General features: G+C 37.0%; 2 protein-coding genes across 4 annotated transcripts; both read right to left on the minus strand.

Annotated features, from left to right (window-relative positions):
* Positions 1-12,933: 12,933 nt before the first annotated feature.
* LOC133742472 (two-component response regulator-like APRR1) lies at positions 12,934-18,059 on the minus strand. Of its 2 annotated transcripts, none has more exons than XM_062170143.1 (6): positions 17,460-18,059; positions 16,874-17,035; positions 16,634-16,767; positions 16,086-16,217; positions 15,346-15,439; positions 12,934-14,443 (listed from the first exon to the last, which is right to left on the minus strand). In XM_062170143.1, the coding sequence occupies exons 1-6, from the start codon at positions 17,629-17,631 to the stop codon at positions 13,521-13,523; spliced, it is 1,617 nt and encodes a 538-aa protein (XP_062026127.1). In that variant the 5' UTR covers positions 17,632-18,059; the 3' UTR covers positions 12,934-13,520. The 2 variants fall into 2 exon arrangements, with proteins under 2 accessions (XP_062026127.1, XP_062026128.1); XM_062170144.1 differs by having other exon boundaries at positions 15,355-15,439; positions 17,460-18,052.
* A 4,479-nt stretch (positions 18,060-22,538) lies between these two features.
* LOC133742125 (two-component response regulator-like APRR1) lies at positions 22,539-24,076 on the minus strand. 2 transcript variants are annotated; one of them, XM_062169808.1, is made up of 4 exons: positions 23,876-24,076; positions 23,324-23,485; positions 23,027-23,157; positions 22,539-22,857 (listed from the first exon to the last, which is right to left on the minus strand). In XM_062169808.1, the coding sequence occupies exons 1-4, from the start codon at positions 24,006-24,008 to the stop codon at positions 22,837-22,839; spliced, it is 447 nt and encodes a 148-aa protein (XP_062025792.1). In that variant the 5' UTR covers positions 24,009-24,076; the 3' UTR covers positions 22,539-22,836. The 2 variants fall into 2 exon arrangements, with proteins under 2 accessions (XP_062025792.1, XP_062025791.1); XM_062169807.1 differs by having other exon boundaries at positions 22,539-22,730; positions 23,876-24,075.
* Between the last annotated feature and the right edge of the window lie 554 nt (positions 24,077-24,630).

Raw genomic sequence — 24,630 nt, forward strand, 5'->3', positions numbered from 1 at the left:
TTCAAAGTATAGGTATGAAAATTAATAGTCTGGAAAAGTTCAGACACTGTTTGGACGAATTTCCCAAGACAAAAAGGAAATTTTGTTCTCAACCTTCTCACTCAGAAGAAGTAGATGAGAAAGCATCATCTGCAAGTCCACCCATTGGGCCGGGGAAGGTCAAAAACTCACTGGTCGACCGAAACTTCTTTTTGGATTTGGTCAAGAAAAGTCAAATTTTGGCTGGTCAATCTTGGGCTGATGGAGCCTTGTACGTTTTTGCTTCTTGCCGGTCACCACGTGGTTAATCCCAGCTGGAGGCCCATCACCACACTACCGGTGGACTTTCTCTTATGATGGCAGCATCCTTGCCAACACGAGAAGCTATGGCTTTGTTGTCAAGCATGGAACTCTTAATTAGGAGGAATTATCCAATAATAATTGAAACACCTCCCTCTCTAACAATTTGCTACATAAACCTCCCAATTTTTTTTTTCACTTTTTTAATTCCAATTTTTTCCTTTCTCAAAAGAAAGAAAAAGAAATATATTCAACAGTCACAAATGACTTTCTTCTCCTCTCGCCCTATGCATCTCGTCGACATGATCATGCATCCCTCATTAACCTCCTCCAATTCAGTTTGATTTTTCTTTTCTTCTCTAAGAGGTTTCTCTCTTATGCGAGTATGCTTTTTGTATATAGGATATAGCTTTCTAACTTCTCAAGAATCAATTTTTGCATTCATCTTATATAATTAAGCAAATTTTCAGGGAGAATGGTTAAATTTTTGAACTACTTATTTTACCTATGGTTCATTAAAACTCTAGAATATATAATCTAACGTATAAACGATATGTTGATAATTGAAAATATTGGGAAAAAAAAAAAAACAAAACCTATATAAGAGCTGTTAAGATTAGATTCTGCGAGGAATCATTTGGTCGTTTAAAATTAAAAGGGCGAGAGATTTAAATGTGCGAGAGGGATGTAGCCTCGCATGTTGCTTATTGCATATAATATTTTGCAACACAATACATACCTAAAAAAAAGTGATAAGCAAGAAGTTAGTTGCGTCGCATATTGAAAAAGCGACAAACATACAAGCTTCGCAATCAGAATATGCAACATAAACGAAGTCTCGTATATCATAAATTGTAACAAATAGAAAGTCTCACATATAATATTTTATAACACATTTACGTGTCTCGCAAAATGTGATACGCGAGAAACCAATTGTGTCGCATATTAAAAATGCGACAACTATGTAATTTAGCCACTTTTGAGAATCAGTAAAACGCATAAGTGACAACTTATTGCGACAACCCAAAATCCTCGCATTTTCAGTTAAGCGAGAAATTCAGATTTTTTACGACAACTTTATCACATGTTAAGCATGAGGCTAATTTCTTAGCAGATGTGTTTGATATGCGTTGACAACTTTTTCAGTTAACTCTACACGTTAAATAACACAGTAACTTTTTGAGTTTGCTTGGTGCGGCGGTTTGGCCGCCGGTGGTTGGCCGGCGTGACTTTGGCTTGCGGGATGGTGGCGAGTTACCCATAGCAGTCTGCCCTATTGGACTAGGCTAAGTGGGCTTTGGGCCTGGGTTTGGGCTCTGGGCCCAAACTCCTTTTATTTTATGTTTTACTACTTTTTCTTATTATTAGTTAATTGTGGCTATATGCCGGCAATAAGTCCCTGCCATTCTAGGGTAGGGCGACGTGGGCGTTGTCCCGGTATGCACACTCAGTGTGCCTTGTCTGGCCTAGCGAGGCGGCGCGCTATTTGTTTGATCAAATGGACGCAACCTCCTAGTGGCAGGATGAAATTGAGTGCCGCCGGTTTTATTTCCGTGTGGAGTGGGAAAGCTGTGCTATTGATAATGATGCTTCTTCGTTATAGAGTTATCTTTCTGGTATGTCACCGCTTTGTCGAAGCAAATGGAGTAGCCTTTCGTGCACTCTTTGCTAATTGGTGCTTGTTAGAATACATAGGTCTTGTGGAGAGTCTTGGTATTATTTCAGGATGTTCTGTTTATGCTTATTGTAATATGGGGTTCAGGCTCTATGTCCGCCCCTTGTATTTTGCAATTTCATTAATCAAGGCTTGAGGGCAGCCGCACCAGCCCCATTTAAAAAAAAAAAAAAAAATAACACAGTAACAAATATTTCAGAGATGTGAGTGGCGGAACATAGTTGGGGTCGGTGTGGGCCATGCCCCCCCCCCCCCTCCCCCCCCAAAAAAAAAAAAAACAATTAAAAAAAATCTTAATAATGCTGACTTCGAAAATATGTAATGGGCTTGTTAATCGCATAAATATTAAATGTTAGCCCCTCCAATTAATCTCTCTTTCCACGGCCGTTTTGATAGGAGTGCAAATTTCCTAACTTATAAATATTATAATAACTTCTGATACTATCAAGATTGATTATTTTATTTTATTGAATCTCCTGGAGTACCACAATTGAGTGCATTGACGAAGGGAGATTCAAGGTAGTTTTCTTAGTGTAAGCTGAGATTTGTAATTGTGTAGGCTCTTGAATATTTGAGCGACAATGTACTAATGGATGGTACACTTTTTCCCTTACCTGCTTGACCACTGATGTAGGGTACAAGCATATGGGGATTACTTGTAAGTGCCGTTCTGGCTTTGGGATTGAATGAAATCTCTATTAATCTGTCAAAAAAATAAAAAGATTGATTATTTTATTTGTTAACTTTTAATACACTATTAATAGTAATACCCTTAATTAAAAAGTTCTATCTTTCTTCAATAGAATTTTGAGAATAAACTGTTAAAGGTAACTTATGCATGTAACTTAATCTTATAATAATTTTTTTTTCTTGGTCCCCTCAAGGAAAGCATTCAGGTTCCGCCACCGTTCTTTGAGATCATCTCCAATGGAAGTGTCAATTGACACCTGGACACACTAACGGTTATAAATGGCTGAAAATGGAACTCCAATGGTGTTGTCAAATCTTACATGGATTTAACATATCCTATCTCACTGTCAAATTTGACATAGCTGCTGGGTTTTGTCATTTAATATTTTAATATATAAGGACCCATTAGTGAAAAGTATTGTGAGAGAGTTTAAGAATTTTGTTATAAAATTAGACCCACAAGTAGTTTGAATATATAATATAATAAAGTGCAGGCAAACAGAGGAGAAATATTTAGGTGCTCCCGTACAACCAACTTGGATTGCCAAGTGGTTTGACGCCCCAATAATAAATGAACACGTGTATTGTAGCAAAACACAACTGTCAATTGTCTTGTGAAAATGACATTATTATTCTTCGTATCAACTTGGTTCACCTCCTTCCCCATGGAGGCACTGCAGATCTCCTCATCTTCTCCACATAATTCTTTATCCAATTGTTCCTTCATTTGCAACTTCGATGTAATTAAGCAAATAGAATTGGAACACACCTATGTTGTTTCGTTCCTTTAAACAATTTACTGTATTATCAAATTGGATTTGTGGCCCTCATGATCTACATGTAAAAAATGAAATTGGAATCTTGTTTGGTTCATCAAATTATCAGGGAACACCCATATGGCCATATATTTCTATCCTTACCCTTGATCTTGGATTAGCTTTTGGGATTGTCGATCCCATAAATGCACTTGTACGGATCGCAGATTGACTAAGTTCGGTGTTGGTCATGACGACAATATATCACCAAACAGCATACTGTATCAACAAGATTTTGATGGCTTTTTATAGATTAGATAATATGTATAAGGCAGAACTAGAGATGGGAAACGGATTCTATGCACCAACAGTGTACTTGCATTGACACTTATTTTAATATCAAAAGTAATCTCAGTCATTCATATATATATGGGTCGATGCAGCTTGTAAAAGACAAATAAAATAATTTAATTAAAAATACAAAAAGGGAACAAGGTGACTCGCACCTTGTGTCTTAGCCACTGCTCCAACATTGCAAGAGGTTCTTACTTCTTAGTGTTTAATTTTCCACTTTAAAAAGAATCTGGGATTTGTTGAGTCTTTCTTCGACACCTCCAGAACCTGGGTTTTCAATCTCAAATCACAGTTCACGTTGCTACATCAAATGAATAATCAGATTTCAATGAATCAGAGGCATCGAGTAATGAACCATACCGATCAAATAGGAATCCTGTATGGATGGAAAAATTCATGTGTTCATATACATTGCTTGAACCATACAAAACTAAATTACCGATCAAACATTTATACAGATGAACCCGAGGTATTCGAGTACCATACAATGTTAAATTACTGATCAGAAGTTCTTCCATCCACATTCAATAAGAGAACCATACAAGCTTTACCAGAATTTGGGAACCAAGAAAACAATCACAAACATTTCAATCATGCAAACAGACTGCCTTAAGTTTCAAACAATTTCGCAGAAACAAACACCGAATCAAGCAAAACGAAGAAGAAACTGGCACGAACTGAGAGCGAACAAGAAAGGAGCTACTTCGACGAGGCCGGCGTGGGTTCGAGAAGATGGCCTTGAAGAAGCGACGACGGAATTGATCAACACCAAGAATGCAAACGCCTGAAGTAGACAGGCGAAATGGGTATTGCCGCCATTGATGGTCTGGTTGGTCTCTGCCCTCTTTCCAGATCTACCACTATTTACCCCGTTCATAAAATTAACTTCTCTTCCAAGTAAACGTTGACTGTTAAGGAAATAAAATGCATGTTAAAAGAAAAAAGGGAAGAAATTATATTTTACAATTAAATTTTTGGTTGACATTGATATGGTAACATTTTTTTTAATTTAATATTTAAGAAAAAAATATTTAAGTGTTTAGAATATTTATCTCTGAAAAAAAGTGTTTATTTGATAAAAAAAATTTAGAATAATTAATTAACATCGAAGATCAAGTCCTTTAAGTTTTTGTGCACGGATAACATAGGTAGAACCTAGGAGAAATGATATCAAAAAAACTCCGATAATATTAGTGACGGATTGACAAATTGTGTTTTAGTGTGTGTTAGCTATAATGAATATATTGTCGTTGACCGAGTGGATCGTTATTAAAGCAAAGTCTAAAGCAAATAATATTTTGATAATGAGCATAAAATACCTATATCATCATACCCAATGGTCGATTTCCCTAGTTCATTATGAGTTGACGAGGAATCCCTTTGAAAAATCTAAATAAAAATTATATGAATATAAATGTACCTTCGTTTGACCAAGCAGATCGAAATTGAAATGAAGACGAAATTAGTTGTTTTACTACGTGCCTAAAATATTCAAATCGTCTCATCCAACGGTTGGTTTCTCCACTTTCATTTATCTCGATGGAGTTGCCCTTTAAGGAATCTAATATGTAAACATAGGATTATAAAGTTAATCATGGTTGACCAAGTTGATTGAAATCAAAACGAATACGAAATTGACTAAATTTTTTACAACAACCATAAAATATTCCAATCTTCTCATCCAATGGTTGATTCTGACAAATTTATTTTTCAGCGCGTCGTTAGTTTTGAAAGGTCAACACCATTTTATATGCAATATACAGATTATACACCCTTAGTAGGCACATCGGTATTTCTTGTGATCCGCAAACTCGAAATTGAAATTTTTTGTTTTCAACCCTTCACATGTATCCACCATGCAGTTATATACACCATATGAAAAAATTGGCATGATTCGTGGCCGATGTGACATTGGTCAACCAACAAGTTATAAAGGTTACTTCGGTTGTCCAAGTGTATTGAAGTTGAAATTATGACGAAATTGACTAATTTTTTTATAAAAGCATAGAATATTCCAATCATCTCATCCGACGGTCGATTTCTCAAGTTTCATATCCCTTGAAGGTGTTTCCCTTTGAAGAATCTAATAAATAAATATAGGGTTATAAATGAAATATAGGTTGACCAAGCGGATCGAAGTCAACTTGTAAACAAATTTTGCTAAATTTTTTTTATAATAACTGTAATATTCCAATGGTCATATCCAACGGTCAACTTTTCCAATTTCACATGTGTTGATGGGGTTGACTTTTGAGGAATCTAATTAATAAATATAGGATTATGAAGGTAACTTAAGTTGACCAAGTGGATCGATTTCGAAGGTATGATGAAATTGGTTGAATTTTACATAACATGGATAACACATTCCAATCATCTCATCCAACGGTTGGTTTTTTTCAAATTCAAATGTCTCAATGGAGTTGCTCTTTGAGAAATCTAATTAATAAATGTAGGGTTATGAAAGAAACCTCAACATGCATACAATATTACAAGCTTTTCATCGAATGGTCGGTTAACTTACGATTGTCTGTCTCCGTAAGGTTGCCCCCCTCGAGAAATCTAATATATAAATATAGATTTATATAGGTAATTACAGTTGACCAAGAAGATCTAAGTCGAAACGAATACATATTTGGTTGAATTTTTTATAACATGCATAAAACAGTCCATTCCTTTCATCTAATGGTCAGTTTTAGCAGTTTCACATGTCCTAAACTCCTAATGGGTTTGCCCTTTGAGGAATCTTATATATAAATATAGGATTATAAATGTAACTATGGTCGATCAAGTGAATTGAAATCGAAATAAAGATGAAATTCGCTGAAATTTTTACAACAACCACAAAACATTATAAATTAGAAATGCTAGATTTGACCCGAGCCATGTAATTATAGTGTGACAATACGTACCATATGCACGTGAAGTAGCTTGTTCCTACACTTTGTAAGACTAAGCTCTGTTTATCCATGTAAAAATATTAAACTCAATCATCATTTAATTCTCAGTTAGAAAACTATATATAAAATGCAAGAGGTAAAGATGGCCGACGTACAGTACCATTAAAATTTAGAAAAATTTGATATGGGGGTACTTGAACTATCTAAAACTTGCGGTTGATTAATAATTACCGATTTAATAATCATTTATGTGATTATCATACTGATATATATACATACAACCTTGCTCAGGTGTGGATATCTGTACCTAAGCAAAAGGTACGGATTTTCATATTTGACCTATTTTTCGATCATATTTTCACATCTTAATCGTTCAGTTTTTAGATCCTAATTTATAGATCATCTCTATAAATTTTCAGCCAAATTGATGATCGTTAAGGTATCTAAAACTGCAATTTACACGAACGAACCGAATCTGTCGAACCAGAACCGTTCGTGTTTATAATGGTAAATTGCAGTTTTGGATGCCTTAACCATCATCAATTTGGCTGAAAACTTGCAGAAGTGATCAACTCATATATACCTAAAAACTAAACGGTTAAGATGTAAAAATATAATCGAAAAGTGGGTCAAAACTGGAAATCCGTTCCTTAACTTAGGAATGGACGTCCGCAGCCAAGAAGGGCTGTGTATATATATATAAAACTCTCGCCTTGCCTCTCTAAGTTCTTTGCCTTAATTGCACTATTTTACCATATTCGATATTGCAGTCAACCCATTGGAACCAAATTAAAAGAAAAGAAAACTACTAGAAAAAATTCAACTTCATTACATTGAGTCGATGAAAATGAACTAGTAAAGATCAACCAAGTACCATAACCAAAACCAAAACCATGGATATTGTTTTTAATTTTCGGGTTGCTGCCAACAATGATTTACAAAAGCTTTTGCTTAATTAATACAAACAGAAATATAAGAGACAAAGTAAAGCTTTTGCTTTTTGGTTCTCATCTGTACAAATTACCCAGCAAATCCCTCGTTCCAAAACTAACAAGAAACAGGAATTGTACGGCTTCACTTCAACTGAAGCTTTCGAAGGGTTAGCGATCTTGGGCTCCCAGACCCGATCGAAGGTGGGGTGGCCGGCTTTCTTGGAGGCCTCAAATATCAACGGCTTTCTTGGGGATCCGCTTCTGAAGGTTCTCAACGATGGAGCTCATCATGATCAAGATGGAGGAGAAGAGGGGAGAGGTTGTGCTCAGAGCTGATCCTATTCTTTTTTGGTCTGGTGGGAAGGGGTGGGTGAGAGGTTATGGTAAAATTTATGTTTTACTAGGTTTTACTTTATTTTTTTGTCCTATGACCTTAGTCTTGACTAACCTCTTTAGGAGTAACAAAACCCTGCATTTTAACAGCCACGTGAGTGACGCGACTATCACATGGTCAGTGTAGTTGCACACTTGCACATAGGTGCATGGAATACACTCCCCCAGAAGATGATGGTGTTGATTGAAACTGAGTTTGAGAAAATTTGTCATAAGCAGGATTTGGAATTATGGATGATTGGATGATGATGAAGAACGAACCATAAAGCAAAAGTTCAAAATGGTCTTTTTCGATCACAAATAATTGAGTAAATATTTTTTTTCTAGAAGCCACGTGTCAAATTATCATTGAAGCGTCAGACCACTTGGCAATCCAAGTTGGTTCTATGGGAGTACCTAAAAATTTCTTAATCGGGTGGCATAAAAAATTTCTCCTAAAAATTTCTTAATCGGAGCCTTGACCCTTTTTCTCTTTTGTCCATGTGTCAAATTAGTATTGGGCAGTCAGGTTGCATGAAAAAATTTCTCCTAAAATGTCTTGACCCACCTACACCTAGAAGGTTTATAAATATACGACCCAAGAGCGTTCTCTTGCCAACAGTGTCTCTCTTCTGGTCTCTAGATATCTATGCTCGCTCTCTCTATCTCTTTGTCATGATTCACTCCCTCCCTCCCTCTCCAGTGCTCACTCTCTGTCATTCATTCCTTCTCTCTGTCTCTCTATTTGCACTCCTTCTCTTGCCAATAGACTCTCTCTCTCTCTCTAGATCTCCTTCAACTCTGCTCTGCGTCCGCCCTCAAGTTTTTGTCCTTGATATATCTTTCATACCTTCCCGGATTCTTTTCGGTGTTTCTTAATATCGGCCGTTAATCGATGGCGTACGAGTCCCACTTTATGAAGTATCTGACGGATACAGATGTTAAAGACAGACTTGAAGTGACTCGTAAGATGGCTAACTTGATGCCTACTGCAGCACCAGGATGTCGCCTTCCAATCAGAGTGTTGGACGATCAGGGTTACTTTTATGAGTTCTACTTGGTTGGAAGAAAAGGCAGATCTAAGAACCCATATTTCATGCCCAGAGAGTGGCTAGCCTTCATCAGAAGACGAGAAGCCAGTCAAGGCGACTCCCTCTGTTTCTGGAAAGAAGTGAACGAATTTAGGGGTACGGAATACCGCATCGGAGTCAACCCGCCTTCTGTAATTGTTGTTGCTCTGTAAAAAATTCTGTAAAAAATTAAGCTGTCTGTGTAATTTATGTTGTTGCTCTGTAAAAAATTAAGCTGTCTGTGTAAACTGTTAAGTCTAAATGTCTTTATGTTGTTGTTCTGTAAAAAAATAAAGTAGCTTCTGTAGTGTTGGAACAGTTGATGTGTGTTAACTGAAGATCTAGGTTGTGTCTTGTACTTTTGTAGTGTTAAAAAGTTGATGCATCATTTAATTACTTCTCTTTAATTAGGACTCTTTTTTTTTTGATAACAACTAGGCCTGTTATTTTGCAACCAATTCGAATTTGGTGCATTGCTTCCGTATCTTGTCTGAGATCCTCATAGAGCTGTCCAAGTAGAAGAATTATGCAACTCCTCTGTTATCTTTGATTAATTCTTTTTGTTTCTTTGTTATAAACAGACACATTTTAAATGATGCAAGCATGTTGGTCATCTGTTTATTGCTTGTGTTTTGAGACTTTGATTATGGTCCATTTTGTTCCGGATGAAACTTGGCTGACCAACTTCATATGTATGACTGAGCAACTAGGATGTGAGTTTGTCTGACTTGGGTTTCATAACATCTAGAAAGAAATTAATCCTTCTTTCTTTGTATCACCGAGCAACTAGGATGTGAGTGTACTTTTCTAGTGTTGATGCCATGATCACATGATGTCAACAGATCTTGCTTCCTGAGGCGACTAAGCGATCTGAGCCATCAGATCAGTCTGTCAGCATGGTTAACACTGTTTGAAAAAAAAAAAAAAAACTCTGCAGTTATGCGTTATGCCAGGGGATGGGTAAATGAAAATAAATGAAACAAAATATTTAATTAATGGTGTATGAAGTAAAAAAGACGCAAAGTCCTGTAGTCCTCCTATCTTTAATGAAGAAGATGAAGATGAAGATGAAGAAGGACTTGGGGGCGGTTGATCCAACGGCTGGGATAGCGCGGGAGGAAGGGGGTGGGGGGTGAAGGATTAGATCACCGGCCACCGGCGCATGTTAGCAGAAATGAGGACATGGATTAATTGGCAGAAGGTTTATCCAATTTATAGAAGGGATAATTATTAAATATATGTCGGGTACTAACGTGCGCGGGCGAGAGTAGCGAGGCGCAGGTTAGGAAGAGTGGGAGACGTGGACCGATGAGGGACAAGGAATGAAGAAAAGTGCAAAAGTGGAGGTGTGGTTAGGATATTTCAATCATGTCAATCATATATAGGACCAAAAAGGACAGAAATTAACGAATTGGATCGTTAGGCTCCAATTTATGATTAACTAATCTTTTGCCCCCCCCCCCCCCCCCCCCCCCCCCCCCAATAAAACAAATGTATTCCGTTTCTTAAGTTCATATAGACTTAAGAACGGAACAAAAGACCAGGAAACTTAATCGTCTTTTGATAGGGATGCGGCTGTATTGAATAAACACTTATTTTATTTACAAAAATATATTTTCACGGAATTAAATATATCTTCATTGTCTTTCCATCTTCTCCGCCAGCATGGTGAAGTTTTTGAAGCCAAACAAGGCCGTGATCCTCTTCCAGGGTCGCTTCACCGGCCGCAAAGGCATCATTGCGAAGGCATATGGGCGACAATGCCTCGTTGCCGGAATCAAGAAGTACCCGAGCAAGGACTCAACGGTGAAGCCAGATCATGTTTGATTTAGAGTATGTGGGTTTAGGAATCAAATGTTCGATAGAATTTTATGGGTGAATAAATGGATAATTCTGTAGTAGATGGGCAATTGAATTAAGAATTTGAAATCCCCAGGTCAGGAGGTTGAAGAAGAATCAGCAAAAATTCTTAGACGAAACGCGTTTGTTAAGCTGAATTTTTGAAGAACTGATTAACTGAAGACAAAAATTACAATTCTATCGCCTTCTTTCAATTTCAGATCAGTTTCATTTTTTTCATCTTTTCTATGTACATAGAAACTCATAATCCAATCCAGATCTAATGGAATCTCATTATATTTAGGCAATCAATCCAAAGGAAAACTCCACTGCTGACATGGGTAATTACATATATTGATTAGATATGGATATGGAGGGGACTTGTTGCAGATCTTTTGTTCCAATGTACTCCGATGAAGTTTTGGATGAAGCTTTAGATCTGATATCTTGCTCTGGGGTTGCAGATTAGACAGAGGCACGAGATAATTTTGGTTAGGTCTCCTCTGTTTTGGTTTGCACTTTGCGGGCGGCGATGGAAATAAGAGAACAGTACGGTCGACTTCCCGATTATAAAAACACGTCTATCTCTAGAACTGTAAAAACACGTCCACCCTATCAACATGTGCACTTGTCTATCTCTTCCGTTTACTTTTCCATCAAAGCGAACCTTAGATTCTCTCTTGCTTTAATTTCATCAAAGCTCGCCTCCACTATAGTAATGCACTAGCAACAGTGCCTGCGCTTTGCTGTGGGATGTGAATTGTAACCATAATTCTTTTCCTTAAACTTAAAAGGAGAGGATATAAATGATAGAACTGTTTTCATTACTGCAGATCATCTAAAACAAAAGATGATATTATCATAGTGGATTGTTCAACAAATAGGCTATCTATGTTGGAACATTTTACAAAAAATAGTTGGTCTAACAAAAGGTGTTGGCCTATGAAAAAATTGCTTGCTCCATTTCTATCTATACAAAAAGTGGTGCAAGAGTTGCAAGAGATCAGTCATTCAGCCAGCGAGGAGTTGTTGGAGTCTCGAGAAACAGATACCTTGACGGTACGTATTACATTTCTCTCCTAATGTGCGCGCATGTATGAATGTGAGGTCGTGGTGAGGTTCTAATGTGCAAGTGTTCCGACCATGAGACAGGCCTCGAATGATCAATGAGGAAGGTTGTTGATGGCAACAGAGAGAATAAACCAGTCGAGTAACAGAATCAAGTCGAGTAGAACAGTGCTCGAAACAGAGGAGCTTGGTGTTACGATTCTCCAAGACTTGCATCAACAACGCCAGTCTCTTCTACATGCCAGTAACAATGTATGTTATCTACCTTCTCTTTTTCGTATGATACATAGGAATCCAGTGTTTATGTGTTATTGGCTTTCGTAAATCGTAAATAATGTGTTTCTTCTTCCTTCGTGTTTTGACAGTTGCATGCGGTGGATGAAACTATTATCAACAGTAAGAAGGTTCTGGTAGCCATGACAAGAAGGATGAGCAGAAACAAATGGATCATGGGTTCCATAGTTGGAGTTCTCGTCCTTGCCATCCTGCTTATTCTATACTTGAAGATATCACACTAGGCTTACTGTCCTGCCATGCCTTGTTTCATTGATTTGAAATATCTCTCATACTGGTTTGTATGTTATGTAATAATTTCTCTTCCTATTCTAAACTTTCAGATCTTTTCTGTTCTTGGTGATGTGTCTACTTGTTTATTATAGAAAATTGTAATTAGAATATATGAACGAATAGAAGCAATCATGCACTCTTGGTGAAACAAAAAGTGGCAGTCTTCCTTTACATTCTGTGATACTATTTCGATGAAGCATGAGATATGGGATGATCATCTGCATGGTTAAAGCGAAATACAGTTGAACTTATTAAAAGAAAAAAGGAAAAGAAAAACCGAAAAAGGGCTTTGCCTGCTACTCTTAATCCCTGGTCAACCAAACGTATGGTGGTCAATGAGAACTTGGAATTGCCGTTCTTGATATATACTGAAGCAGAGCAGGTTGAATTGTACGGTGTAACAAGATCAAACTGAATGCCTTGAGTTTTACTGAGTTAAAGAAAACGCATGAAAGAGACTTGGATTATGAAATTTTAATGAACATAATATTACATACAAACAAAAAAGAAAAATGAAGAAAAACTTCTCCAGTTGATATGCTATTTGAGATCTCAGCCATTTGTTCACAAAGAAATCTGAAAAACTAACCCATTTCCCGTATGGATTTTGATGTAACAAATGGTGAATGCTTCCGACCCAGCAAAGAGAATTTGTGGTCGAATAGTAGATTCAAGAACTCTACATGACGCATCTTCTGGGCTCTGCGTTCCTGAGCAATGTGCAAAGGGATACTTTTTAATGATCTAATCTCTTCGACTTGATAGATATTATAACCAGAAGTTTGCACCCTTGATCAACTCCATCCGATATGGTGATGCTCTCAGGACACTTCACTTGAAAGTGCAGCACCAATTCCTATCATCCATATAGTGAATACCCCAAGATGCAGGAACTTCCTCAACAAACTTTCTACAACTACAAGGAAATTATTGCACTTGGGAACTGAAAACATGCTGCCTCATAACCGACAAGAATGAATGACTTCAATATCAAGAAGCAACATCTTCCACATAGGAAACCTTCACGCAAGCTCCTCAACATCCTTCTCATCCTCATCATCCTCGTCATCATCAAGAGAAGCAGGTTGCCCATTGAGATCAACATCTACACCATTTACCTTCCTCACAAATTGTCCCCGTACACGAGGCCTCCTTTCAGCAAGTCTTTTTCGATTAACATACCTAATCTTTTTATCAAAGCAACGCTCCTTTCTTTTCTGCCTAAATTTAATCAATGCTGCCTCTCTTCTGTCAACCTTACTTAATTTCACTTCACTGGCAGATGAGCTTCCAAGGGATGGCCATGAATGATTGTTAGGCATCTGACCAGGTTGTAAGCATATACTAAGCGGATAGTAGGATAATGAAGTCATCCCATTAACATGTGGAGGGCAGTGTGGAAGATGACTGTAATGTTGCATAATTGCTGCTGCGGCATGATTTGGCATGTCGTGCAGATTCTTTTGATACACTTGAGTTGATGATGACCCCATAACCTGATTGACAACCCCCGGCATATAGTATGGATACGAAGCATGGGCAGGCAATCTAGAAACATCGTGTTGAGGTTCATTTCTAGGATGCGCAGGCACCTGAGAGGATCTGTCTTCCGCATTATTCTTCTGATGCTGAAGTTCCATTGAACCAGGTGGGGTGCAAGACCTCTCCAATGAAAGAGAATCTGGGATACTATTACTAATTGGAAAGTCATCTTCTTGTGAATAGCTTTCCCATGCTACTCCATTTCCATCTACTTGGAGAGACTCATCAACCATTTGTTGACTACATGCTGGATGTTTCCCTTCCACTCTTGACCGTTCAGCACCATTATCCTTTGTAAGGACTTGGGAGTTGTTTTCAATTGTGCTTGATTTGACATAGGTAAAGAAGGCAGATGACCCCCCAATCTTGAGTTCGCTCTTTTTTGGGCCAGATGAAAATTTTCCTGCAGAATATTACCACAGAAATAGGAACAGATTATCTCAAGTGCCAATGATGAAGAATGAGCAGTTGAAAAATCATACTGCTTCTAATTAATTCTATGCTTTCCTCACATCACTGAGGTCAAATGAATGATGCAACATAATACACACTACTTGGTCCTATAGTCCATACATGGCAATCTAGAAAAAAAGATGTTAAAGACATTGACATAACAGAAATTCTCCTTGTCATATCATTACAATATCTACAAACAACCCTTACCCAAGAGAAGAAGAAAAAAATCCGAAACTTTTATCTCATATATTTCTTTTGGAAGAGAGAAAGAAAACAAGAAAGGCTGCAATCAAATGGCAGACTTAATGGTCAGCATCACAGTTAGGAAAATACTCAAAGCCTTCAAAGAATGTCATTTGTTCAATTATAATTTGAGTATCAAACCTTAAAAGTTTCACTCTTCTTACAAGTGGATCCTGACCATATAAATTACAAGAATATAATGTATACACAGTTTCAAATTGAGACTCCTTTTTCTTTTTTTTTAAGTACTGAAACATTAAGAATGGTTAATCACATCTAACTAAAAGAGATGCACTAACCAGAAAATATTAAATGAATATAAGCTATACAGAATCTTGAGCGCGAAAAAACAAATTTGTCATCAGTTCCAAATAGGAGGAAAAAAAAAAATTATTACCAGAAAAAAACAGTAAGATTGAAGATTTGCTATATTGTGCTACTGTCATGATAGAACATGACTTGTTTCAAGTTTCAACTAAACTACACAAATCAAATAATTGACTGTCAAAAAAGTGCTGCTCTTTGTTGTTAACCATGAAACAGAGATAAAAGATATTCCAAGCCAGGAGATGCCCAAACTTAAAAGCAGCACATCATTTGCCATACGTGGCTCACCAGTTTGGCGGTCACATATTTCTGGAACATCACTCTGAAACTCTAATTGATCATCCAGTGGAGGCTCCGCGGCAGCAGGAACAGGCTTGAAAAAGAAAAAAAATGAGGTAAGCATACAAAATACTTTCAGTCAGTATGAATACCGTATCTAGTAAGCAATCTTGAATATAAAGGAAACTTAAGTGGCTCAAGTTAATTTTGAATTATCTATAAAAATTCATCCTGACCCCAAACTGATTTTCCATGTTCTGAGATTGGAAGCTTCTCAAATCCAGTTCAGCATGACATTATTCAGTATTACATCTCGAATTTCAAGTTCTGCAACTTGATGGAAATTAAAGTGACTATATTAAATTTGATTACCCCGCGATTTATGTATATTAGAGATGTTCGTGCTTGGCCTAAATAGCACATACAAGTGTATGTATTCTTAGGTGTTACAGATTAACCAGATGTCCTCACACATGTATTTTGATATCACAATGGCCTCCTCTTGGCCTTTCTAGTTCTCTAAACTGTTTACGATTGCACTAGCAGCCACCTTAGTTAAACTCAAACCATATATCAAGTTCACATATCGCTATTTGATAATAATGATCCAGTGTCTCTAAAACTATTGGCCACAATTCACGGATTAACTTTCTTATATAATAAGCAGTCAAAATTTAACATCTTATGGAACTTATATTTCTTTTATACTTTTCAAAAAAGACAACAATAAAATAACTTACTATCTCTGGATTGGCACTCTTCTGAGACTTCTCTTCTGTATCATCCGAGAATGAGTTTGTAGTAGGATCACTAGGATCTGATACAACTGTATCAAAGTCATAACTAAACACGTTCTTCTCTGCAAGTCCAAGCTGCCAGATATACATAGGAAAAAGTGTCATACCAATATAAAAGAACATATAGTGGCCAGGAGTTGCGTACTAGAGGATATGAAAAGAGATATCACTTATCAACGGAACCCTTAAAACAGAGGTTACTACAGCTTCGCAAAGGAAAGACCAAATATTTCAATTGCATGTTACCACTCATCACCCAATACAATAAACTAAATTAAGAGGCTGTATATAGCTCTAAAACAACATCAAAATCATATATATTGCTCATTTCTGACTTTCTGGCATCTGATTTGTGTCTATTAATCACTGTTACCCTTATTTCTAAGTAGAAATATTTGAATACAGCATAAAGCAACAGAAAAATTTACTGGAGAACGGTGGTTAAGACATCAGAGAAAAAAAAAAGCACATAAAAAGTCAAGCAAACAAACCATGTGTCTTCTTCTCCACATATGTGTCCACAAGTTTAAAAGCTCATTAGTTCGTAAAGGCTTTACAAGATAGTCTGCCGCTCCAAGCCTCAGGCACTTGACAACAGTAGAGACCTCATCCTGTGCCGACATCACTAACCAAAGAAGAAAAATTTAACAATAGGTTAAGCCATAATGGACCTTAAAAGACCAAAATTTTCATTAAAGGAAACATCAGCCATAAGAACAAGAACTACTTACTGATCACAGGAATGCGCCTCAACTCTCTATGCCGTGTGATGTACTTCAACATTCTGGTTCCTTTTCTCATTGGAAGGTCGACTTCGGCAAGTATGATATCAATATCAGGTCCCTCTGCATTCAATGCATCGATCACCTGCCGAGGAGACTTGACCGAAGTGACTGTGAAGCAAAGAAATCATGGAACACAAGCATCACCTTGCAAGGCATGTATACTATGGCACCAACAAAAAGCAAATTCGATTTTGACCCTTTTTTTTTTTTTTTTGAAGTTTACACCTCTTAGGATACATTTCGGCACCTAAAAACATCAGAAGAATAAACACAAAGACCTTGTATGTTTAATCCATCTATATCAAGAATCCACAACGACAACGAATTCACATGCAGTAATTGGAGATTACTTGTATACAGCTTATTCTCACAGATAAAGGCACCAAAGGAACACAAAATACATCTACTTAACTTCAATTTTAGGTCTTTTGTTCATAAATTTTCCATCCCAAGCTTCGAAAACCAAAAATTTCCAGGAAAATTGAAAACCAGATAGTGGTCAGCAAGTCATTAGCAAAGTAAAAAAGCAAACCTTGATAAGAGCATTTCAAAAGAAGCCTGAGAACTTCTTCGGAGCTGGACTCGTTGTTATCGCAGAGCAAAATCCTCACCTTGCTCCTATCTATAAACCCCTCACCACCGCCGGCGCCGCCGCAGCCTTCAGGTCCTTTGTTCAAATTGAGCTCCTTAGGATCCATATCCATAACCAAAACCAAGCAAATACTATAAAACCTCCTCAGATCAAATTCACAATTAGGTTTAGGGTTTCAGTCGAACCCGGTCCGAACATTCACACACCGCAATAGCGAGCGAGCAACCACCGCCGCCACGTTTTCATCGCCACACTTCATGCGGGAGCTAAGCGGAGCAGAGAGAGAGAGAGAGCCTCTACTGAAGAAGAAGATTAAGATGAAGATGATGACGAAGAAGACTTGGGGGCGGTTGATCCAACGGCTGGGATAGCGCGGGAGGAAGGGGGTGGGGGGTGAAGGATTAGATCACCGGCCAGCAGCGCACGTTAGCAGAAATGAGGAGGCCAATTATATCATGTAATAGTGTAAATCCATGGATTAATTGGCAGAAGGTTTATCCAATTTATAGAAGGGATCATTATTAAATATATGTCAGGTGCTAACGTGCGCGGGCGAGAGTAGCGAGGCGCAGGTTAGGAAGAGTGGGAGACGTGGACCGATGAGGGACAAGGAATGAAGAAAAAGTGCAAAAGTGGAGGTGTGGTTAGGATATTCCAATCGAGATTGACATATATATAGGACCAAAAAGGAAAGAAATTAACGAATTGGATAGTTAGGCTCCAATTTATGATTAACTAATCTTTCCCCCCCCCCCCCACTAAAAGAAATGTATTCCGTTTCTTAAGTTCATGTAGACTTAAGAACGGAACAAAAGACCAGAAAACTTGATCGTCTTTTGCTAACACGACACGACCTATTTGTTAAATGGATCATATTAACTCTTAAATTGATCATTTTGTCTAACACGACACGACCTATTTGTTAAATGGGTTAAGCGGGTTGGAAACGGGTAACCCGTTTAATAAATAGGTTGGGTTTGAGTTTAAATTTTTGACACGATTATTAAATGGGTTGGGTTTGGGTTTGTATTTTGTGACACGACAAATATCTTGACCCGACACGACCCATTGACAGCCCTAGTTTGGTACATTTCAATCGAGATTGACATATATATATATACACTAGCCCCTTAACATGTGCGGTCAATTGGTTTTTTTTTATATCTTTTTTAAATTAAAAAAATTACAGGAATTTCTCTCCTAATTTTATGGAGCCTTCTCCTTTTTTCATGGGATATGTATTGCAATTTTTTGAAATATGATATAGTTTATTGACTATCTTATCCTCATATTTGTATAATGTGAGGGCATATATGGTACTTCAAAAATTTAACAATTCCCTCAAGAATTGGCTTAATTATATAAGATATATAGGACCAAAAAGGACAGAAATTAACGAATTGGATCGTTTGGCTCAATTTATGATTAACTAATCTTTTGCCCCCCACTTTTAGTATTCCGTTTCTTAAGTTCATATAGACTAAGACCAGGAAACTTAATCGTATTTTGATAGAGATGCGGCTGTGTTGAAGAAACACTTATTTCATTTACAAAAATATATCTTCACGGAATTAAATATACGATGGGATTACCTGATATAATAATAATCGTTTTTAAAGAAATATAGAGTAATAATCGTTGATCAACAAGAATAATATACGACTTTTAGAGAATGTTATCGCTTTATTTACCCGACACATATTACTTTTGTTTTTGTAAGATAATTACATATTCAAAATATGCTAGTATATATCTCAAACTATATTTGAGTCAATCAATTGCGATTAGTTTGGTTAACAGTGCCATCACATAGCTGCAGATCGTATTTTAGTGTCAATCACATCCTTTACCGGAATTAGAGCATGGACGACATTTTAAGCACATGATACGTATTGAGAACTCAAGAACATCAGCCGCAAGTTTATATAAGCTTACCAAAAACATGCTTAATTAGAATTAGGTCCGAACTGAGCTGGATCAAGGGGTTCCATAATGGCTTGCCAAACAGCCACATGATCAAGGACCTAGCTACCTTAATTAGCTTTTCTCATGTATCTGAATTACAATTCAAAATGATTCAATGATCATTGTCAACGATGAAAAAAATGCTTTATGCATGTGTGATCGTTAGCTATAAGCTCGGTTTGTAATTGCTTCTTTTATCTTTATAAGTATTTTTGCAGCATAATGTTTTCATAAGCTGCGACATTTTACTTCATCCATCGCATGGTGTGTTGGCGAAATTTGAATATGTAACATCTACGGTATAATAACCAACATGTCACAGCTCATCAGCATGCATTATTAATGCATATATGATTTTATATATTAAAGTTACTAATAAATTCATATCGAGTTAGTGCGAGTGATGCAGTTTTGTAGGCTCTTATTATTCAAGTAAAGGCAGAGGAATTGATTTCTAATAGTTTCACACCGGCCGCAAACTAAATGAAACCTAATTGCTTTCCTCCGAATTCAATCTTCTGTTCATATTTTTACCACAAATTGATGGCAGCTGTGTTGTTTCTTACAATAATTAGTAGACCATTTTGTCAAAGGGATGAATCATTTGTATATGTTGGAAGAACCAGGTTGAGTACAATAACAAGGATAGCTAGACTAGCTAGAGAGAAGGATTTCACAGATGGAATGCTTATTTTCCAGGATACAAATTGATTTCAAAATCTACCAGTTTTCCTAATTTTTCCAGCAACATAGATATCAGCCAAGGTTGCTATTTCTTTTCTGATGATGAACACAACATGGCATTGTCTCCTCTGGGAAGAAGTCTTCGATCACATGTGTCATCTGAGATGAAAAGATTTTACTGAAAGAAACAAACACGGATGACTGTCATATATAGCTTTCATTAAAGTATCGTAAACTGGGGAAAGATTTGAGCACAATATTGTAAGAGTACTATCGTAAATTGAAAGATTATGCAGATAAGATGAGCCAGCTATTATATCAATCAAAGGGCATCCATAACCTCCACAGCTGAGGGTACATAACTGAAATTACTGCATATACAACACAGAAAGTAAGTTGTGGAAATTGATCGATTTCCTTGATTAATCTAGCTAAGCTATTACATTCTATACATTATATAGCTGTGAGTATTGACAGTTACATGAATCAATAATATTACATTAACAACAGTATCAAAACTGATGCATAATCATAGGAAGCTGTAAACATGCTATTCAATGGAGGAGATTCTGGGCGTGATTGGAGGAGGAGATGGATTATCTCTAACATAAGTAAATCAACCCCGACTGTGTTTCAGTCGATGGTACAGTTAAGGGAACTGGAATTAAATGCAGAAGAGTTAAGGATACAATTGGTTTACGTACACAGATAATAACAGCAAGTCGCAACTAGTACAGTGTCGAAACCTCTTCCCAGCTCCCAACATTAGTATGATATAGTGGCTTACATGGAATACCAAGCATATAATTTCATCTGTACTGTGTATGTAGTGAAGAAAGTTCCAAATTTAGAATCTTATAGATCAATTCTCCTTCAACCTTCTTTTTCTTTTATTTTCTCACAACCATAGAGATTTGGAGAATAAAAATAAAAAACAACAAGGAAAGTTTAGTGAGGGCATACCGGTTACTGTAATAAGTCGGAAATGTCTTTCCAGCATTACATGCTGCTTCAACATCTTCCTCCTCACATCCATAGGAAGGCCAAGTGCGGTGACAAATGGTGAATCAGAAGTAGAGGTTGTGGATGCTCTGAATGCCACCAATAAGAATCGAAAAAAGAATGGTCACTTGGCATTCATAGCATCCACAACTCTACATCTGGGCAAACTGATGAAAGTTGCAACGCATGCATCTAGCACTAGAGAATAGAGATAGGTAAGAATACGGTATTATATGCTCGTGCACCTATATATCCCATAGTCTGTAATTCGAACAATGCAAAGGGGCTAATCAACTTGTCTGCCATTGTCATTCATGTCGATCTCTACTTACCTCCCTCCATTCCAAATCAACAAAACACAATGCTAACATAAAGATGCACATCCACAAAGAAATCAATTCAGTAGCCAACCAAAAGTTTGGTCTACCAAAAGTTTCTGTCTACTTGGCCAACCAAAAGTTTGGCCTGCACATGGATCATGTTTATATTCAAGACAGAAAAGACTTTACCTCACAATTTGGAAGTGATTATTATAGCACACTGAAATGAATATTTAGTACTACAATACTATAGTTTCCAGGACAGAGTTGAATGAAAGTCCCAGATACTATTGTGGTTGATACCAAATTCAATCCTCTGCCATTGAAGTTTGTTCTACACTGATTGTTCTTATTTTCTATGCATATTAATCCTAATGCCTAAGATACCACAATGATCAATTCTTTAACATGGTCAGGAAATATTAGAATACTTTTGAATAAACCCTAAACCTAGCAAAGATGTAAAATGAGTATTAATTATTAAGTAGCTGAAACAAACTACAGAAAAATAAAGTAGGAAAGAAGAACAGGAAATATTAATGGGAAGACGACAGGTGAACAAAAAGTTACACTGATTCACAGATCCCCAGTTTAGCTCTGTCTACCAGAGTTAGGGGTTCATTTTTTTGTCTACCACTCTACCAGAGTTGGTGGTTCATTTTAGAATCAGAAAAAGGCATGGAATCAAAAGAAGAAATTGGCTTCCATTAGATGTATGTTCCTTTTTCTTAGATTTTGCATAATGGGTTTAACTTAAAGAATTTGGGGCCTTATGATTTGGCTAGTTTAGGTGAAGCTTTCATTCAGAGTTTTGTATCATCCAGTTCTGTTTGGGCTCAAAAGTTACTTATACAAGTACTTAAAATTGGAGGCCGAGACGGGTTCCTCGTGGAATTCGCTCATTTTCAAGCCTGAATGACCATTTGGATGATTTGACCATAAGATCTCACTCTCGGAATTTATCACAATTTATATAGCAACATCGGACCTGAGAGGCCTTTGATTTCATTGATGGAGCGCACACTCATTTTTTCAGAGAACAACTTGATTAAAACTTCAAATATATGCTATAGTTTATTTGGAATATAAATTTCAGCTAATCTTGCTAGTTCCTTTTTGATACACACAACGTTTGCATCGTATTCTCTAGGAACTCTTCATCTGTGTCATTATAGACGAAGATATTGCTGCTGTCTTCACTTGAAATTTGCAAGTTGTTCTGTGGCAACCAGTCAAGTTCCTACAAGAGAGGAAAAGAATGAAACACGCAACTGAGTACTGTAGGATAAAGCAGGAGGCTTAGTTGGTCACATTTCAAAGATTTGAGCACGATCTGGATCATACAGTTACGCAGCTAAGATGAGATTCTGCAAAGTATTGTAGCTAGATCAAGTAAGAGCTTTTTACAACTGAAACAAGAGTACTCTGATCTCTGGTAGGATGCCAGAATATGACTAGTCACAAATTGTGATGCACCCTGCAAAAGCTACATACATATGTATCCATGAACATCAAATTTGGTGAAAGACACCCTACCTTAGGCTGCCTCCAGCAGTGCATCCACAAGTTCAGTATCTCATCGATGCATAATGGCTTGACCAGGTAATCAGTTGCCCCCAATCTTAAGAAATTGAGAAGAAAAGAGGACTCATGGTTTGTTGACAGCACTGCAAGAACAACAAGTAAAGTGTGATGCAGTGGTTTACAATCATATCCACCATATGTGATTATGTGCAATGCATAAATTTGTTTTTCGAATACCAGAAATATGAGGAACTGAGTTATGATGGAATATATTCCATCCTTAATACAGAAAAGTATTACGCTGCTTACTGATCACTGGAATACATTTGAAATGTCTATCTTGCATGATATACTTCAGCATCTCAATGCTTGATTCTATTGGGAGGTCAACTGCAGCAAGTATAATATCAATTGAAGACCACTCTTCATTGAGAGCATCCACAACCTTCACAGCTGAGCCAACCGAAATTACTGTTACACAAAAGTAACTGTTCTCAGCATTACTCGTGTGATTACAGAGACATATAATATCATGTATGAATGCACTCAAGAAGGCAGAAGCCATTGATATCAAACCAGAAAGCCAAAATTCCACATCAGAAAAATATAAGACATGTCTACTTCTAAAAATCTTGCAAAATATTTTCTACAGAACAGCCTTCATTGTCTGCCTGAGAAACCACTTCAGAGGCAGAATAAACGTAGTAGGCTAGCTTTTCAAAACCTGAACAGCAATACTGATTTGCATATCTAAACTGTATTTTATACGAGGAAGTTACTTTTAAGTTCAAACTTTGTTTCAGTCAATGAGAAATACAGAGCTGTATTTTAATGCAGAGAGAAATGATCAACTTGTAATACCCTGATAACAGCATGCTGTCAGTAGTGTCGAAACCTCTTCACAACTCTCAGCGTTGCGGTCACACAACAAAATTTTTACTCGACTACGATCAATGGAAGTTCCATTGTTCTTGCTGTTAACTTGGCTTGTCATCTGCTTGCACTTCTCTTTGAAAATAAAATTTACTAACACGTACAAGATTAAGATTAAGGATGCGAAATGCATGCAAGTCCCATGAAGCATATATACTAGCCAACCAAGAGTTTGGTATACCAAATATTTAGGCCTGCTTTTTCAAAATACACACATGTTTATATACAAGGCCAGGATAAACTGAACACATGCATATGTCGAAGCCTCAACCTAACTGCACATCATTGTTCACATGCAGAGCAGCTAAACCTCACAATTCCTTAAAGTTCTGTTAAGGATCAACTCCCATTTTCTGTCAATAACCATATGATCTTCCTAATAACTTCTTTCGGACCACCATTAAACTTCCTTTCCATATTTGCTCTTAATTGATCATCAACCCAAGCTTATTTAAGGAGATAGAGCTACCTACCGATGAACTGATTAAATTACAAGCTCCACCTGGATATTGCCAGAAATCAGTAGAGCAGAAATGCACAAGATGGAAGCCTTACCCATTCACAAGAATTTAGCATCACGTTTTAAATGTGTCTATCACATCCTTTACCAAATTGATATGACAAGCACATGGTGATTCATCCAAAAAACCGAAGGAATCGGGGTTTTCTTAAAAGAAAATTGC

This window comes from Rosa rugosa, chromosome 4 (assembly GCF_958449725.1).
Source record: "Rosa rugosa chromosome 4, drRosRugo1.1, whole genome shotgun sequence".
NCBI classification, from domain to species: domain Eukaryota; kingdom Viridiplantae; phylum Streptophyta; class Magnoliopsida; order Rosales; family Rosaceae; genus Rosa; species Rosa rugosa.